Genomic DNA, 20,477 nt, shown 5'->3' on the forward strand with positions numbered 1-20,477 from the left:
CAGCCAGAAATCTCAATAACAGGACCGCCATTCCTTACAGGTGGTGATGATTGAGAAAATGATCTTCTTTTCTTGATGTCTTCTCCATTTTCTCTCTGAACTAAACATGTCTAATTAGATTTGTAGACTTAATTGTTGCTTGAGTGATTAGCATACATCGTCCACCCTTTGGATTTTTTTCACTTCATATTTTTAGCCTCGCGCTGATCACTCATTCCTTGTCAAAAGACACAACGGCGTGCTACTCTCTGACAAGCTCCTTATACGTCTGATGCTTCATCAGAATGTCTCCCACAGCTCTGATCCGACACTTCAGACGGAGCGTAATGTTTTCTGAAAGACTTTGCCTCTGCACACTCTGTCCCCTCTGACACAGCCTGCCTCTGACTTCCTCTGGCGCCGCTCGGCGATGGCATGGGATGATTTCCTGTCTCCTAACAAGGCTGCCTCATTTGCATTGTGATTTCATTATCACGAGCATTCATTATCAGTTTCTATTTTTCGGTTGGCATGTCTCTCCTCAAAGAATGTTGTTGCCATTTTATTGTCTCTGCATTCACTTTATTTATTGATACAGTGGAGCGTATTACTCATAAAGGGTGCCAGTGGTGATAATTTAATGGACAGCATGTTGCCCACTTGCAGTGTAAAGGGACGGATTTATGGCACAACTGTCTTGTCCAAGGCATTAGGGACAGAGATAGTGTTTCTCTTAGACTTGACAGGGACAGAGGTTCAGGATAATTCTGCTAATCTGACTTGATTTCACTGCTGATAAGAGAACCCAACAGGTCGACATCAATCACCAACCGTTACATCCCTCCGGGTTTCCATGTGTGCCCTGTTCAGAGCGGATATCTCTACGGAACAGACTCTTCACAAAACAGCAAACGTAGACACGACAGTGCCCTGATGTGCCCTGGATAGGCAGAAAAGGTAGATCCAACGCATGACAGATCAACCCAGTCTTCTCCTTTTTGCGACTTCTACTCTTCTAAAGCTCCGTCTCATCACTTTTAGACTCCTCAGCGGTGGCATTAGTTAAACAATGTCGCTCAAAAGTAAAGCTACAGGCTTCACTCTGTTTTCAAGCAAAGGGTGAATCTAGATCCCTTTTGGGCATAGCACCATTTTTTTCCGGGAGAAAAAGTAACGGAGTGAGAAAGCAGAGCTGCAGTGTTACAGACTCGGTGCCCCAGTTTTGTCTCGAGACCAATGGGAGATTTTTCTTCCCCTCAGGAGTGTCCAACTCCCTGTGGATTGCATCAATCCCAGCTTGCCTTGTATGCTCGAAGCAGTGTCTGAGTCAATACCTCCACCACGTGCCACTCAGAGATAAACACAGGCATGGATAGATTTTCCAGGATAGGTGTGGCAGTGTGGCCAGGTGCTGCCTTCCTCGTGTAGTGTTTTTGGAGTGCATTGTATGAAGTCCAGCAGCCTTTATTGACAGGAGTTTTAAAATAGGCCTTAAAAGCAGAAGTTTTAAATTGTGAATTGTTCGTAACAGCTGACTAAGTCAAGTTTTTTCTCACTTAAAAAAAATCACTGTTACAGTCTGGATTAGCTTGTCGGTAGCGCTCAAGCCTTTTCACAAGCACTGCAGTAGCTTAAAAAAACATGAATATCATCTCCAGAAAATATCTACCTAGACCGTTTGAGCCGTATATTGTATCTGTCCGCTCTCATTGTGATTCCCGGCATTATGAATGAAGCCGTGCTGTGGGAATAAGCACAAGTAGCGATGTGGGTCAGATAAGCACCTCGCAGACCATACCACCTTCAAAACCGTTTGATGATTTATGGGCATATAGCACAAACGTAAGGAGTAAAATTGTCCCGCATTTCATCATCCCCGAATAAGAGCCTCTTAGATCTCCTCAATGAACACCCAGTCAAGAGAAGATGTGTTATTTCATGTATTGATCTCAAATTAGGTCTCTTCACATTCCTCTGCCAGACAGATGGGCCGCATTCAGCCAAGGTCATTGCGGTTTGTTGTTTTGACTTTTTTTATCTCTGTATAAGCTTATGTTACGAATGTAAAGAACAGAGGTGCCTTCGGCAAATCCCTAGACTCGTTTGTGCACGTATTTGAACATTTGCATACATTTGCAAACAACTGGGGGGGATAAAGATGTGTTTGACATTAAATGTTTGCAAACAGTAAGGAAATATCCAGTAGTGTTAATGTCATCTCTGGGTATAAACATGGAGCACGACTGCAAAAACTGTCCATGCATATTTAACAGAAAAACCAGCAAGTTTACTGTAATGGAAAGACTAGATATAGAAGTCAAGCATAAAAACTGGCTCAGGAAATGCATTTAAGAGTAAACTGTTCATTGGAATTGATCATGTAAAATAATGTTCCTGAACGCACCTTAGCTCCCATTTTCCCATTAGTATGAGCAATTATAAGAATTAGTCATAAAAATGTCACAGATTTAATACATATTTTTTCCCTGTTGTGTTTTCTTGGCATAATCTTTAACAGATTATTCTGAATGTAATGAATACGGATTGATTTAAGAAAGGGTTTCATTTTTCAGATGATCTGCCCACCAAGTTTACACTGGATTTTACTCTTAGCTATGAATTGTGATTGCAGTTCTTTGTACTTTTCAGTCCTCAAGCAAATGTTTAAGTGCAGATAAAAAGGAATGATGAATTATTGTTGAACACATTGCCGGACATATGGAGGTTTGCTTTGACATCATGATCAATGAGGGCTTTTCATCATGCTCTCATATCTGCCTGAGAGAAACCAGGCCAATGACCACCTACTCTTGCAAAGAAAATCATCTCACAGATAATGTGCCCACTTTTGATCTTGAACAATACCGTATGTTTTGCCACAAGTGGAGACGATTAAGTGAGATTGCTTTCTTCTTTTTTACTTGGAGTGTTTTGCTGCATAAATTTTGATTTTAGATTGGGGCCAAAGGACTTTGCATACAAGATATCAGCATAGCTCTTCAGCTTGAATTTTGAGCTTGTTTTTATCACCTTTGAACAGGGCCGGCATAGCTTTTTCCTTTTTGCAGTCTATGCTAACTAAGCTAACCGGCTGTTGGCTCTGACGACACACTGCACAGACATAGTGGTATCAATCTTCTCATCTAATTCTCTGCAAGAAAGCAAATAATTCCCCAGCATGTCTAACTATTCCTTTAAAGAGTAAAAAAACAATTTATTTGACAAAAATATCTTTAAATCTTGCATTTGGATTGTTTTTTTTTAAGGCTGACAGACTCATAAGGCTTCGTGCACTCATCCCCAACTGCCAGTTGAAAGTTTAGTCAGGAAAACTAATAAATCACAGAGCAGTTACACGCACCCATGAATAAATTCTGCGACAATAATGGCCATCATCTGGAAATCTTGCACACAGCTTTAACAAAATGCACTGCCACCCCCGCCCCACCTACTCTTTGCTTGGGCTTGCCCAAAAATGATGAATTTATAGTCTCCCTCCATGTATGCAAGAGCTTTGAAGACTTTGCTGCAATGAAGCAGAATGCATAATGCATGATCTAGCTTTCGAACGCCATGCTGCGCCAAACGTAGTAATATTTTGCCCCCCCCCCCCCCCCCCCCCCCCCCCCCGTACTTCCTTATTTCAGCCAGTTTGTTACAGCCCCATCCATTGTGTCTTCATTTATTTAAGTATTTCTTTTGTGCTTCACTGGGCCATCATTGAATCGTAGCCTCAGGCAGGAGGAAAGGGAGGAAGAAAGGGACAGTGCAATTTTTGGGGAGAAAGACGAGTTGCAGCTAGGAAATGCCCTGTCAAGATAAGACTGGCTTTTTTGTGTATGCTCTGTGAAACAGTGAAACAATATGCTTTGGCTTTGCGTTTGAATGTATCTGTCTCTTTGTTCTTGTATACGGTATCGGAAGAAAGAAACGAGGCAGACACACAGAGAGGAGGTGTTCTCACACTTCGTTATTTTTCAGCTGCGTCTCTTTGGTCTCCGGGTGCTCCTTCTACCCTTACTGTAGTTATGATGAACATCTGCTTACCTGAGCACCACCTCATCAGTTTGTGTTTACACATACTGTACGTGTGCTCCCTCACTTATCGCACAGTATGTTCCCTAACGTCTGCTAAATTACAGCATCAAGGAGGTAGCTGAACTTAGATGCTCCATGCTCCCTCGGTGTGCCACTTGGAGCCCTGCAACACACCAGCGCTCAGCATGCAAATGGAGTGCAGGATGTTAATTATCCACGCTTGCGTCAGGGCGCTACACGCTGTCTTCCAAACCTCTCACGCCGCTGGCCCTGCTGATTCAAGGCGGCGAGGCATCATATTGGGCTTGTACTTGCTAATTCCCAGTCAGGGCTTAAATATTCAAAGCATTTATCTGCCACCAATATGTATCTTGTGTGTGTGATTGTGTGCATTTTCCATGTGTTACAGAATGTCTCCCGCATCAACAACATAGTGAAGCAGGTGCTGCTGATATTCCCACATTTCTGTCTGGGCAGAGGGCTAATTGACATGGCTAAGAACCAGGCAATGGCCACCCTCTTCAGCGGTTTTGGTAAGAGGCCACCACCACTATCAGCATATCAAGTAGTCCTTGAGAAGAAAATACTCATCTTAATATTTAACTTCGTGTAACAGTAATGTTAGGGAAGGCAATTTATTTCAGATTGTTTTTTTTCTACCTACCTGCCTGTCTATATACCTACCTGTTTACCTGCGTGCACTTATTTTGTTCTAAAATATATCTTACAACATGATTTCAGCAGAATGTGAATGTACAGGTCTGTACTTTAAAGGCGCCCTGTGGAGTTTTCTTCTAAACAAACAACATTTATTGTCATTCAGCAGAACACTTGGGGAGATATCCAACGAAGGTTAAAATCAAGGGCAACTGGACTTGGTTGAAGATCTTCAACCAAGTCCAGTTGCCCTTGATTTGGATAACTATGACCTGGATGACTGAGAATCTTCATAGACAACTTGGGGAGATATTTACGAAGCAGGGTTATTCACTGAGGCCACATCCACACTACTATGTTTTCATTTTCAAACGGAGAACTTTTGCTACGCGTGCACCTCCAGTCCGGACTAAAACACAGAATCCTCAGACCTAAAAGGGAGAAGAAAAAAAAAATGCTGCTGACCCCGTTTTGTTTTAAAACTCCAGGGTAGCGTTTTAGTGCGGTCAAAAAAGGAAGACTGAAGCAGACACTCACATTTGGCTTCCTGATTGGGTCTTATCAGTCATGCAAAGCAAAAACACAATGCTACTGACAGTGTTTTAGTTTTTAGTATTTTTATTAAAATATTGTGCAAATAACTCTTATTTACTTGTACAGTGTGCATTTCGCCGTATTTACTTTGCGACGACTCCCGGTCTCTTTTCTGCCGCCACTATCGCTTTGGACTCCCGTGCTACTCTCACTAACAGTTCCACCTCTTTGTCGGTCCATGCAATAAAATCTGGTGTGGTTTTTCATCTCTAGTAGTACTTTCTTCTTTGGCCGAAAAAGAGTAGACCATACGCTTCATGTTTAAACCGGCCCAGTGTACGTGAAAGGCCACTTTATGTTTTCAGTCGTTTTAATAAAGACGGAGATCAGTTCTGAAACGCTGGTGTGGACGGAGATCATTTTCGTTTAAAAACTGATTTGGATTGGATCTGATTTAGTAAAGACGTGATGTCGGGCCTTTTTGACAGCATTTTCTGCTGCTGAACTTTAAATTTTGAATAAAAGAAACACATTTGGAAATGCAAGTATTTTCTTATACTGCAAGAGGAAGGCTGTCTGTGAGCAAATATTAGTTAAATGATGTGATTTGTTCATTGATTAAATGAGTTGTGCAAGCAGTACAAGCCGCTTGATTTTGATTAAAACTTGCCACTCCTTTGACAAGATTACTTCTGTAAACAAATAATAAAAATAGACTAATAATAACAGCTTACTTAATAAGTGTTACCGCCTGCTTCAGTCACATCACACTGGAATGGAGCTGATCTGAGCCTTTTTTTTTTTTTTTAATCTTTGATCTGAGCCATTTAAAGTCAGGGAAAATAGGCAAATCGAGGAAACTAAAAGGTAAATTTGTGTCAAAATAACAATAAACAATAATAATAAACATTTTTTAAATTTGTGTTGCTTAGCAAAGACCAGTGCAATAACAATTTCAACCCTCAGCCTCTCATCCTGTGTCTGAGTTTTTAAAGAAAGCGCAGCGGTTTTTGCGTCTGCGTTTACCAGCACAAAACCTCAGTGCTGTCCTTTCCTAAGTAAGGACAAACACAATTTGACTGTGTAGCACATAAAAAGGATCATAAACCCTTTCTAAATATTCCCCATTGCATGTATCCTTGCAATAAAACAACTGCAAAGCCAATCTTTGGGAAATCTGTTTACCTGCTAGCAGTCTTCTTCCTCGCTGCTTATCCTGGTGCATTGCTGCATTTCTTCTGGAATAGTGTGAAAACACTGGCAGGAATCTGTATTTCATAACCCGCATACTCGTGCATTATGCTTGTGCACATACAATGCTACATTCATCCATTCCTACACTACTCTACAGGGTACCTTTGAATATAAAACAGCTTAATTTCTCTTCCCCATGTATTAGACCCTAAAACAACACTGAAACAACAGGCCATCCCTTTAAAATGACACTACACTATTACGTTGAAAATGCTATTTCAACATGCCATCATCAAGGAAAATGTTTGACCAGTGACACAGCGCCTCAAGAGCTCTTCTCTCTACATGTGATAAATTTAGACAAGAGAAAGGGAGAAGAGGGGGCCTGGGTTGTACAGGTGGAGTCGAGGTTGAGGGGGCCATCAAGAGCCAAAGAGGCACATCAGAGAGGAAGAGGAGACTTATCTGTAGACAGATGGAGGAGGAAATAGCAGTTTGAGGAATCATTTGCGGTGGTGACGGAGAGCAGGGGAAGAAAAGCAATCACAACCTTAAAGGGCTTTTGTGGAGAGGGGCTATTTACAAGAGAATGAGACTGAAAGCGCTTTCGTTTTCCTTGTCTCCTTACTCTGCCCCCTCGGGCTCATGGGCTGCAGAAGCTGTGAGAGGCAGGAAAAAGAGAGGGCAGAGTTAGAAATGATTAGAGGGGGGGGGGGGCTGTCAACGGCTTACTTATGTGTTCATTAGCCAAAAGAGGCTTCAACAGGGAAAGTACATATTTTATTTTTAAGGCTAAGTGGCATTTTAAACTGTTGGCTTTCACCAATGAATATGTCTCAAAAACACTTCAAAGAGCTGACACGTGCCAGCTCTCCGCTAACTTTTGACAAAGATGATGTATTTGGCTGTCCATGAAAGAAAAAACACATCTGGCAATTCCTTTTTGTTTTGACAATGTTTCTGCAAAATCATCCCCTAAGCTTGTAGATAAGAGCTGGAAAACAACATGAAATGACACACACAGCATTAATGCATTTATTACTTAACTTTTTTTCCTGTGTGTATTGACTTTATTATTTATTATCATTTTTCCAGTTTTTAACTCATTTTCCCCCCATCCAATCAGGAGAAGACCGTTTTAAGGACCCACTCAGCTGGGAAATGGTGGGAAAGAACCTTTTCGCCATGGTTATCCAGGGAGTTGTCATGTTTGCCCTCACAATTCTCATCCAGTATAAGTTCTTCTGCAAACCAAGGTAAAGGAGTGAATTAACTCAAAATCCTGGCCAAAAAAAGTTTCTCTCTATCTGAAAGTGACCTTGTGTTACTTACTGTTGTTCGTGTTTTCAGGAAAGTTGTGTATTTTCATCCAGTATTTGTTTCAGTCAGACAAGCCATTCCTTCCTCTACTCCCCCATTTTAATTTTTTATGTACTTCATATTCATTTTTATAAAAAAAAAACATCTGTTGCAGCGTGAATCTGTCTGGCAAATATTACTCGATTTTTAAAATTTATTTTTGTTTTTGTTTGCCTGAGTGATTACTCCAGAAGCAAGGTTGCCATGGAAACTACTGCCTGTGGCTCTTACTATTTGTGAAAATTGCAGAGATTGTTTCACTGAGCTTAAACTTTGACCGAGATAATTTGTCAAGCGAGTTCATGTTAATTTTAATGAAGGGTGTTATGCCAACTGTGGTTGACTTCTCTCCGCCAGGCTTATTTCGGGGAAGTCGTTATCTGCAGAGGAAGAGGATATCGATGTTGCCCGGGAGCGTAAGCGGGTTTATGAAGGCAAGGCCCAGAACGACCTTCTGAGGATCTGTGACCTCACTAAGGTATTCTGCAGAGCTATTGCTAAAGTATTGCTCTGACTGTGGTACATGATATGCTTTTATGATTTTTAGTCAGTTCTTTTAATGTTTTTTAGTCAGAGAATGATTGATAAGTTTATTGGTTTGTATCTCCTTTGTCTTTTATAAAATGTGAGATTGTTTTTAATTGTTCAGCACAGAGACGCTCAGAAAGCTTCTTCCCTCTGGTCCCTCTGGTCATTAGGATGGTGAACTTTGTTCTCTGACTCTGGCCTCTGTGAATCTTTGCCCTGCACATTTTGATATTTTGCATTCCAGCCTGTACAAAGTTATGTAATGTCTACACATGTGGAAAAAAAAAACTCCTACACACCAGACCAATATCCACACAATATACACATTTTTAGGACCCATTTTATTATTTATATTCTATCCTAAATTAGTGCTGAGCAATTAAAATTTTTCATCGTGATTAACTGCATGATGTTCTTGCGATTAATCGCTATTAATCGCATAGTAAAGTAGTGTATTGCGCACTTTTAATTTAAATGTACTGCTATGTACACAAAAGTGCAACAACATGTGGTTTGCAAACGCTTTAAACAAATAAGGTGCTTTTTGCCAGCAGTATTCCCTTTACAATAGCAATAAAATATTTCTTGTAAATCTCAACTTAAATATTAATGTAATCAAGTCAAATTTAAAACCAAAGCTATTTGCCACTGCCAGGGCATTACCTTTTATCTGGCTTGTTAAAACAAGTTACCATCAGAGTCCTGTTTTCTTGGGGGTTTTCTGAACAGGTATCAGCAGAAACATTTTTCTTTTATCAGGGAGCAGCAGAAACAGTCTATTTTAAGTAGCAAGTGTCCCTGTCAGAGTGAGGGGAAGCGGTCGAGCAGAAGGTGCAGCGACAAGTCTCACCTCACGCACACGCCCGCCAACTGCCGAAGTTGAATTGTCTTGAACTGTTTGCAGAATCTATTACTGTTTACTAAATAGGACATCAACAGTAATTGTCATTGTTAATTAAGTAATGCGTTAATGCCCAGCCCTAATATATATATATATTTTTTTCTCTTATTCTCGTTCTATTTCTTTACTCTAACCTTTTCAGAGCTTTTCAGAGAGACTAACCGAAAGAAACAACACTGTGTTTTTTCTCCTGCCATTAACCTCTCTGATGAGGCCTCATGTTACTGTTTTCTGACATTATCCAGTAATAACCCCAGTTATATCCTAAACTATTGAAAGCTTACACTTTTTGACTTTATCTGTGCATGTGGATGTGTGTGGGAGGAGGGGGTGGCTTTTTCCTCCACTTTACTCGGTTTGCAAGGCAAGATGGGGCGACAGGTGGCTAGTCTGCAGTGGGCATGAGAACCCAAGGAGGATTGCATTCTTAGGGATGTAAAGGGTTGAACTCCTATACAGCTCTGGACCTACCCTCCGTTGCGGTAGGTGAAGTCGAGCGTGGTGCTACGGTGCGTGCCTCAACACCGATGAGATTTATGCTTCATCCATCGGCAGATGTTCCCTCCCTGCGGGCGGCGTGGCAGCAGGAAGTGTCACCACAGCAGCCTGCTTTGCAGCTCCAGTGCCGACAGCTGGACGATCTAACACCCTTTTGCGTCTTACCACCCTTCTCCACTCCTTCACTCCCTGGGTTTTCTCAGTCTCACTATAACTTATAATCTTTCACTCATTGCTCACAGACGTGAGGCACACTCCCTAGGGTAATTACCGAACAAGCGCTGGATAAAACAGTTGGAAGGGTAATGAATTACAAATCATCTTGCAAGGTGAAAAGGTGTGGAGAAGAAGTAGAGAACGTTCCCTTGTAGAGAGAACTTTTTTAAAGCACTGTGAACATGTGAAAACACAACATCACTACTATGAAGACAGCTTTAGAACTGTAAATTGTAAGATATTAGATTACATTTGATTGAGGTTGTCTGCTCTTGACAAGCAGCCATTGTTCATACACACCTTCATAGCTGATAATATTTCTCTGAGATGAGACAGTGGCCCATCAACACACAAAAACAGCAGCGCGGTGGCAGAAGGCATCAGGATTCCTCCTGCCGTGCCCTCATTGACTCCCACCACAGCTGTGCCCCATCCATTTGGGGTGTAGATAACAAATTGATCAATGAGCGTGTGGCTTCGGTGGCCGTGCGCCACAGGCTGAGCCCTGTCATAAATCTAAGCATGCCTCTGAAGCGATTGACAGGCCATCAATCATGTGTCAAATTCCTGCTCCTCCCCTTCCTTTTCCTGCTGCTCTAAATAGGAGCGCCCCACCTGCTAGCCTCCACTTAGTTGCTGCATTAGTGCCGGCACTGTAATCGATGGAGACTGAAATGGAAGTGTGTCTGTCTGTGAGCATTTTCCAGGCCCAGTGCTGTCAGTTTAACCTTCCAGTCACTCACTAAGATGACAGAGAAAGATTTAAAGAACCTTGTGACAGCTGTTTGAGGACTAGTGAGGGACTAATGAGTGATGAGTGGCACCTTGGCATACTATAAGTACGCTTATGTGATAATATGTGCTCCTGGCATATAAGTGGTTGAGATGAGACTCATTTGATAAGAGCGCTGTTATGTAGGGTTACAGACGGGCTGCCTTTGTCTACCAAATTATTTATCAGAGGTCACTAATTGTCAATAATCCGGAACCAGCCGTTGTCCTCTCCTGATTCCCGACCCTATAGCCGATTTATTAATGAGAACCACTACTTTGTGACGGCGCATTATTGTTTTAACCCAAGCAGATTTTCTAGCATTTACTGTATCGGTTTAGCTGCACAAGAAAGTCACAGAACAATTGCATGTGTTACAAAATGTGATGCTGCTCATCAAATCTGTGTATTTTGAAAAGCATTGAGTTGAGTCATATACTCATACATCTCCAAACCTAGCCAGAGCTCACGTTTCTCACTGAACAAGAGAAAGTAGGAAAGTGGTACATAAGAGGAAAAATTGGTTGAGATTGCACTTCAGTCACTTCAAGCTACACTTTTTATTTTTCTGAAATTAAGCACTATATTTTAAAATAATTTTAAAAACGTTTTTTTTTTTTTTTTAAATACAGCCTTTAGTTTACTTAAATTTAGAATGTATTATTTGAGTAGCTATTATTTATTATCCCTCCAGTTTGATGTGAAAACTGACCGTAAATATTGTTGAAATATTATTTGAAATTGTCAGTCAGTTGTTGACTAAAAAAAGGCCTATATGCTGATACAACTATACGTTATAGTACTGAATGATGAGGCACGTTAGTCACTATGATGTTCTGGACCTTTGATTCGGGAAATTTTCTCTAACTGGGCCTCTTTGAATTTTAATTGAATTTATATGTATCTTCTGGTACAAAACCATTTGCAGCCTTGTAGAACCCTGTGTACAACATTGGCTTTTTTCTTGTATTTTCTCAGTTGTTTTTTTTTTTTATTTCATTTGTGATTTTTACTTTCTCACAATGTCATTTATATTCTTTGGTACTTTTTTCATTTCATTCTCTTATCAAAATATTATACATCCCTTTGCACAATGAGTCCTAACCAGGGGTACTTCTGCAGTTGCCAAGGGTTCTTGGAAAGATTGTGGAGTGGCTCAGTTAATTTCAAGAAGTACAAATTATATGATTTGGTAAAAACATATTTATATATGTAGGTGAAAAGTAAACACACAAATAGGACGTGAAATTACAAATAGATGTGAGGATGATCTTTATATTGTGTTTATATTGTCTTTACTGTCATAAGAACCAATTGTGGCATGAATAAACCAAATGCTGTCTAGTCCTAGTCCTGTATTATATAAAGTGTCATGATTAACTATCTGAGATACAGCATTCGGAGTCTTTAATTTTCCAAACTAAATCTACGTTGTATTTTAGGTTTATACAAATGCCGCCATCAAATTCTGTCTCAACAGTCTCATCTGATTGCTTATCATGCCAGCTGCTGTGGCACTCGAGTCAGAGGGGACTTGTCCTTTAATTGCCTTCCCCCCTTACATGTATCTGCTGCTTTGATGTTGCTTTAGTGCTGCAAACTTTCACTAAAAAGTAGTATGTGTAACCAGGTTGATAAGTGATGAGTGCCGCTGCCAGATGGCACTGAAAGAATAATGGATCAGTGCAACTCCTGTTTTATCAAATGCTTTTGATGTGCCAACTGAAATAAATGCAATGACATTGTTTGTCAAACTTGAAGTGGCAGTTCTAAATTTACATTTGCCTGGTAGCATTCTGACTGCAGCTGGGACAGTTGACTGTTTTTAATAGTGGATATTTGGTTTACTTGAGATTCTGTGCAGGAAATGTATCCTTCATACTGAGAAACCTCACTATACTGTTTTAATGAACGTACACTCTCTGACACTCACATACAGGCACGTAAACACACACACAGCAGTCATCGAGAACTATGTTTTCAACTTTTTAAAAATCGAAAACCCAGCCAACAGTAGTCACTTTTTTCAGAATTCAAAGGAACACATTGCTGTCCTTGATTTTGAATGCTAAATGTCTTGACTGTCACATGCAGCATCCACAACAAAGGCCTTGTCTTGTCTTTCTGTGATACAGCAAGACAACACTGCTTTCAAACCACTTTGAAATCATATCAAACCCTAACATAGTCTTGGATGTAGAAAAACACCTCATGCACTAAATGCCTCATTTTGTCGAATGTTCGCCCGGCTGTATTTTTTTAGATTGTAACAGATCATGTTGCTTCAAGTGGGGGTTTCTTTACCTCCTCTGGTGAGATTGTCTGACAATGCAGAGTTAAAAGCAAGCGTGCGTGGATGAGGCTGGTCAGCGGGGGAGGATGTGGATGCGGCATGGAAAGTTTTCAAGTGAGATGTGAAAAACATCAATCACTTTCTCATTTCCAGTGCCGCTCCATGATCTTTGCAGGATACTGACTCACAATCAGAATGTGAGAAGTTCTCTATGTGGTCCATAGAGATTGGATTCTGCACCTCATGGGGTCTAATTTTTAGCCATGGGAGGAGCTTTAAGGATGGCTTCTCTGCCTTGAAATTTGGTATAGATATTCATGGTCACCAGACGATGAATATTCATGACTTCATGCGATTCCATAACTTTTCATGTAGCAACACCAACAAGTCAGAATTTGACCTGGTCCAACACCTCAGTTTAGAACAGGATATTACTTAAACCAATCCCATCAGCCTCTTTTGTATTTTATTAATGCTAAACGTCAATACGTTTGGAGAATGAATATTGGACTTCATCAGGTGGCCAGACACACAACTCCAAATAAATGCTAATGTTGCTCTGTGTCTGCTGGATGTGTAAATAGGCGGGCCGTCTGCTAACATGCTCCAGCACTCACATTCATAATATGTTAATGTTTGTGTTTAAAGCTTGTTCCACTTCCCAAAAAAGTGGCCTAAATAGGTGGTGATTAATATTGTAGTAGCATGCAATTTTAATATGGCAATTGTAGGCATGCTAGCATTACTTTAGCACTTGAGCCCAAAGCACAGCTAAGCCCGAGAGCTGCTAGTGGCAAGAATCCAAGTTGTCTCTGCGCTCTTCATCTATCCAAAAATTTGGTTTTCTAGTGCGTAATGAGCATCACATGCATACACAATCCCTGGTGTGGCTGTAGGTTTTTAGACTTGATATCTACTTACATCATGTTTTACAGATTTTGTAAAGAACAGCATGCTTTTTTCAGTAATGTCATTTCACTGCATGTTGAGTCCACTGAATGCGGCTGCACCGAAAGTTGGTGTCCATACATAAATATTGGGTGACTTGACAAGGTTATTGAGGGTTCTGAAGTGGTACTCAAAGTGGAGACAGTTTTCCTCATGAATACTGTCACTGCAGCCAAAAATACTAATGCTCACGTCCCCCACCCCCCTTGTGCAAGTGTTTTTTGAATACCTCTTCCCATCTGGCCAGCTCTAAATGTTGCAAATGATCCCTTCTTGTTAAGATTTGTTTCCTTTACTTTCTCTCTCCCTCCTTTACCCACCTACTTCTTCGCATCTCTACTCTTCCCTGCTGCTCTGCTATATCGCTTCATATTTTCTCATGCTATCTTTCTCTCTTCCTGCTGTCCAGCCTTCCCTGCCTCTTGCCTTCTCTCCCTCTGCTTCTGGCTGGCTGGTTGATTCATTTTATTGTCTGCTCCCTGCAGGTATACTCTCGGAAGAGCACCCCTGCTGTGGACAGGCTATGTGTGGGCGTACCTGCTGCAGAGGTGAGCCAAATGCTGCTGAATCACACAAGCACCTTTTCAAGCCTATAGACTCAGTGTTTGTCCGTGTTAGAGGACTTTCTTGGATTTACACATTTGTTTACTTTTTAAAATTCACCAGAAAAGCCCATTCTGTGTTGCCTGTGAAGATAAAATTTGGATATGAATTGACTAAATTATACACATTCAACAATAATTATGATAATATTTACAACATAATACCACATGAGAGCAGGGAGCATTGAGCAGAGATTCTCTGCCTGGGCTTTGGTTTACGGTTTACAATTATTACTTGAAGATTTGAATTGGTGTTTGGCACTGTCTTGTCTTTTACTGAGTCGAATCTAAATATCTTCCAAATGCCGCTTAGAGAAGGCGTGAGGAGGAACACTAATCTCCTTATCGGGTTTGTTTTCTGCCATTATGCTACTGCCAAGCATGTGTGTGCTAAAAACACACAAGAAGGCTAGCAGAAGAGCATTGCTAGAGCAACGGAGTCTGTGAAGCGAAGACATGAGGACCCAGTGATATTTACATTCACAATACACGTGTAAATTAGCAACGGGAAACTAAATTAACCAAATACAAGAAAGCCAACTTTGACACAGTTTTTGAAGGAACCTTTAAGTAAAATTGATGTACTGTCAGTGTAATAGATCTTTACTCATTATAACATGTTACACATTACACACACACAGGCTTTTTTGCGGTATCCATCCTCCCTTCCACTGTTTACTCAAAGCCCAATGTAAATGCCAGTCGAATATTGCCATTCACGGGGCTCTGCTGATCACACATTGCATTTCCATGCATTATTTACATCAAGCTTAGTCCGCTTCTATGCATTCACAAGCATAGGTCACAAACAAGCAGGGATCAATGAATGACAGAAATCAAATATTTATGCCGGAGCCAGAGCACCTAAGGCGGGTCACGTGACCGCCCGGGCTCCGCAGAGACAACTTCCTGCCGCATGCCCTCCGGAGGGAAGCCAAATGTGCAGCATGACGGAGAAAAGACAGAGAAAGGGTGGTGTTTGTTGTAGAAATTTACAGAGGCAGGGAGAAATGCTGTTGGGAATGCTTGGGTTTTAACAGTATTTGTTCCTGTGTGCCTGCCGTGTTGATTTAGCGTTTGTTTTGTTTGTGTACAGAAATATATTAATTTCTTATTTTGCTACGCTGAACCAGACGTAAATACTGGATAATGTGTAGTTCTGATAGAATGCAGTGAATAAATATTTACACAGTCTGTAGATAAACGTCATTAAAGGGGTTAATGGAACTTATTTATTCAAAAGAAAGCTAATCATACAGAATATTTGAAACGTCATCCGCCACCATTGTCTCCTGTTTTACAATGAGGCTTGTATCTACAAAAGACTGTTTTCCTAACGGAGGCCTCCCCATTGTCTCCATCAGTGCTTTGGTTTGCTCGGAATCAACGGAGCTGGGAAAACCACCACGTTCAAGATGCTGACAGGAGACATCCCAGTCTCCAGTGGAGAGGCCTTCCTAAATGGATACAGGTGAGGCGCTAACTCCCACTAGTGCACCGAGTAACTCATCATAATTAGCCACCCAAGATGGCTGCCCAGATGGGGACTGAGCTATGGTGTTTTTTATAGCTTACACCCTTCCTCAGCTTCTCTTGTTCTGTGTAACACAGCTTTCTATTTCTCTCTTACTCTCTGTCTTTGTTTTTGTTTTTTTTTGGCTAGGTAGTTTTGGTATCTCTTATACATTCTGCCTTTTCAACTTTGCTTCTCTCATGTCTCCTCACTGTGATATTCTCAGAAATGCTGAAGACTCTGCTCTCGCTTTCTTCCTGTCTCTTGCACATCTTGCACATATTTCATTCCTTTTCACATCCTTGCCCTGTACCTCGCTCTGTTTTGTGTATCTGCCTTACAGAATCAGTCATAAGAAATCTTTGTACATGCCAAAAAATACCTTGACACCAGCAGTATGGGACTCAAGCACTTGGGCGAAGGAAGACTCACGCTTCCCTATTTTTAGGAACAAACAACGAGGCAGCACATCCGAGCATGGCTGAGTGTAAGCTGCGGTTGGTTTTGCGTCACAGCGGTTGCTATAGATGTTCATTTTTACATCTGGTAATTGACTTTGTGTTCAACAAAGAAAGAGAGCTAAAGAGAACACGGCCTAACACAGCAGTGTTAATGTTGATTAATATGGGTAACAGAGATAAAAGAAAAATCCCAGAAACCTTTAGGGGAAACAAAAACTGAAAAGAGAGAAAAACAGATGTGAGTACGCCCACACTCCTGTTTTCAGCTCATTGCGCTTTCTGTGCATTGGCAAGCAAAATGATCGTCAGTAGAGAGAAAGCACCATCTCTTAAATTGAAGTTTTTGCTCTCCTGACAATTGTCTCTCTTATCTGAGATTGTGCGCTCATAACACTCAGGAATAGCTTGGAAAAGCTAGCCTGCTAACAGACAGTAATGGTTCATTGGCTTTCTCTTGTGAAAGACCAAGAACAAACTGACAGCAGCAGTGGACTGCCGCAGTTGTAATTGTGTTTAATGAAAGTTAAGTGTGTGTGTGTGTGTGTGTGTATAAACTATACCCATAATTGTTTTTCTTAAAGGAATGGTTCAACATTCAGGGAAATACTCTTATATGCATTCTTTCCAAGAGTTAGAGGAGAAGATTGATATCAGTGTCTTGTCTTTACCCTAAATATGAAGACACAGCTAGCTAGCAATTAGCTCAGTGTAGCATGAAGACAAAAGTAAAAAGAATCCGCCCACCAGTACCTTTAAAGTTAACTAATTAACCATACAACTCCTCATAAAATCACACCTTGTCATTTTCACACTTGTTGGCCACACTTGTTGCCGCCAAGCATTTCAAAATTGAATATAAGCAAGTTATGTTTCTTTTTTTATTTAGCATCTGTGCTTTTGGCTATGTTATTAGCTATTTGGCTAAAAGCAAACAGAATGTTAGTCAAACAGATGACATTTTTCAATAAATTAAAATAAGAATTAGTTTGGATTGGTGATTTTCTTTCATTAACATATAGAAAGACACTATACTCATACACATGTATGATGCCAAGTTCACTGCCTGTTGTATGGTTGGAGGGACATGGATGCCTCTATTTTAGGGCAGTAAACTTGTAAAATGTGTATCGTGTCATGGTGCTAACAAACTAAAAAGGGTGGAGCTACCTAAAAAGCTGTGGTGGAACAACCTGAACAAGCTAAAGGCTGTATAACCAGCTATTGACATGAACCTTTATCAAAGACAAAACAAAACACAATATTAGATCAGTAAAGCTTTCATTTCACGGTGGCCTTGTTGAGATCCAGCAGCCTCTAGACACAGCCAATGACATTTAGCCTCCCTCAGGCTGACCGTCGCTCCTGGAAAATAACATTTGAGGGGAAAAATGGGTCCAATATTATTTGCTGCCATTGTTTTATTTGCCTCTAGAGGGTGCATGTTGGTATTTCTAGAAGAGACTGCAGTGTTTTTGTTTTGGGGCTTGAGACCACGAGTACATCATATGACATGAAGCACTCTGCTGCTCTATGTTAGTTTTTCCTCTTTCTTATCAAGGTATTGTGAATATTTGATGAATCTTTTCAAGTAAATTCATTTTAAGCTTATTTTGCGTTGAAATATAATAGTGTAACGAACTGTGTAGGCTTGATGCCTTCTAACTGTTCATTGTATATTTGATATCATATGCTCTGTCTGCGATCTTAAACGTCTCAAATCACACTAATGTGTTCTTTGTCCCAGCATACGGACAGAAATGAGAGACGTGCACCAGAACTTGGGCTACTGTCCCCAGTTTGACGCTATTGATGACCTGCTGAATGGGCGAGAGCATCTGGAGTTTTACGCCAGGTTACGAGGGGTACCAGAAAAAGAGGTCTCCATGGTAACCATTCCATCCTTTCATACATCTTGTCCTTGTACATTTAATAACATAGTTAACTGTTTTACTCACGGCAGATGTTGTGAAGCACCATTACTTTAACTTCAGTAGCTCCTGTATATAAGCTGTGAAGCTTTTGTAATTGAAATATAAAAAAAATGTGAAAAGCCTCAAATGTACAAGAAATGTTTCTTTCCTTTCAGATGTCTTTTTATTTTATGTTTACCTTAAAAATACTGTTCAACTACAATGCATTTAAGGCAAGCTGAAGTGCATGTCGAAGTGATAGATAACCTCAATGGGAGAAGCCATGCATAATGAAAAATGGCCGGTGGTAGAAAAGCAGCAGCTGTGGGTTATGGCTCTACATTATTCACCATGCCCAGTGGTGTGGCTGGCCCTGCGCGTCCTCCATCCATTCCTCTCGCACCGCCCGCTTCTACAATGGTAAGATCAAAAGAGGAAGAGGCTGGCAACGACCATCGGCATCAGACCCGGCGCCAGGGCTTTGATCTCTTAGCTGCGGTGTAAAGGGACCCAGTTCTGCGCTGCTAGCATAACTTAATTTTACTGTGACCCATTGTGATATGCCTTTTGTGGGGGCGATTCTCAATCCAGTATGAGCCCTTGTGTAGTCATATTTGCATAATTGGTAAACAGAAATGTCCATGTGTGTTTTCAAGAAATGTACTGGAAGTGAAATGCAGGTCCCACTGACTGCATTTTAATATGGCACCTAAACGTGTCCTTTGAGACCCGGTGATACTGTGCGCTTTGGCGACGTTCGTGACTGCTGGTGTTTGACGAGACGTTGTTTAAATAGCAAGGAGAACGGTACCTCAGCAGCCTGTGATTAAGGTCTTAAAGCGATGCCAGCTGTCATGTCTTGTCCTTGAAAGCCACACAGCGTAAATACATTTGCGATCCAAGCCAAAATATCATTCATCTTAAGTCTAATGATGGGGCTTAGGTGAACTGTCCTTGACAACACGATGGGTTTTGATCACTTTGATTTCTCTCTTCAAAAGGTGGCTGAGTGGGGGATCCAGAAGCTGGGGCTGGTCAAATATTCCACCAAGTCAGCAGGAACCTACAGCGGTGGGAACAAACGCAAACTTTCTACAGCGATAGCCCTGATCGGTTGTCCTCCTGTGATTTTCCTGGTGAGATATATCTGTATGCGTGTGTTGTACATGGTGAAAATGTGATACGCTGCTGTTTTATTAAGTATTAAGAGTGTAATACTTTGAATCAATATTGATGCTGTGCAGATGTTTGGATTACAGCAGATCAGTTATTTTTCTCTTTACAAGCGCACTGAGACTCGACTGTAGGAAAATCATGATAGAGTATAGGAGTTTGGGGTAACGTATTCTTTCAAAGGTGAGAGGTAGAAATTTTTTTTTAGATAAATCTAGTTAATCCTTACTGAATTTCCCAAAGGATTACAAGTACATTACTTGTGGATGAGAAGGGTATATTGTTCAGGGGTTCCTCACTGGTTGTGTTTTAATTCTTTTTTTTTTTTTCCAAGAAAGAACCAATTCCTTCAGAAAAGCGTAGAGCAGGACTGTGTTTGCACATATTAAACCCCTATTCATCAGGAATTAAAAACTGGGAGCAAAAGCATTTTCCCACTGATGGAAGATTAATGAAGGCATGACTCAGAATACACTGCGTCACATGCTTTCAATTAAGCGGCTTTAATGTGCATTAGGAAGTTGTGTCCGCGTTATTATGAGGGACAAACTTTAATGACCTTAAATCACACTGGGGACTCACTCAAGAGGGCTCACGAAAGTGTACATTTTCATTGTACCATTATTGCAAATTGTACTTGTAATCCCATGTTCCACCCTCTACATCGCATGGACTAATAAAGCAGAAATAATATGTTAAGCAAAAAAATGTTTATGCTCTTTAATTTTCTGCCTGTAAAGTGTAATAAATGCATTGCTTTGCTATATTTAAAGCAATCCATTAGATTATTCCGCTAATAACTATTTAATGAGTGATCAGTCAGGTAATGAGTAATCCATATTAAATTACATTTACAGAATAATCTTTCCAACCGTTTCTGTTTTCTGCCTCAGTGCCTATC

The 20,477-nt window shown here is 40.7% G+C and overlaps 1 protein-coding gene across 2 annotated transcripts in view; it reads left to right on the forward strand.

Annotated features, from left to right (window-relative positions):
- LOC119911855 (phospholipid-transporting ATPase ABCA1-like) overlaps positions 1 to 20,477 on the forward strand; it is a 172,056-nt gene that overhangs the window by 129,677 nt on the left and 21,902 nt on the right. For both annotated transcript variants that reach the window (XM_038730823.1, XM_038730824.1), the window contains exons 40-46: positions 4,427 to 4,550; positions 7,529 to 7,658; positions 8,119 to 8,239; positions 14,403 to 14,465; positions 15,884 to 15,990; positions 18,238 to 18,379; positions 19,405 to 19,539. In XM_038730823.1, coding sequence (XP_038586751.1) covers positions 4,427 to 4,550; positions 7,529 to 7,658; positions 8,119 to 8,239; positions 14,403 to 14,465; positions 15,884 to 15,990; positions 18,238 to 18,379; positions 19,405 to 19,539 — 822 coding nt within the window. The remainder of the gene's footprint in view (positions 1 to 4,426; positions 4,551 to 7,528; positions 7,659 to 8,118; positions 8,240 to 14,402; positions 14,466 to 15,883; positions 15,991 to 18,237; positions 18,380 to 19,404; positions 19,540 to 20,477) is intronic.

Source organism: Micropterus salmoides, unplaced genomic scaffold (assembly GCF_014851395.1).
Source record: "Micropterus salmoides isolate LMB-PRFRI ecotype aquatic unplaced genomic scaffold, ASM1485139v1 Ms_hic_scaffold_2, whole genome shotgun sequence".
NCBI classification, from domain to species: domain Eukaryota; kingdom Metazoa; phylum Chordata; class Actinopteri; order Centrarchiformes; family Centrarchidae; genus Micropterus; species Micropterus salmoides.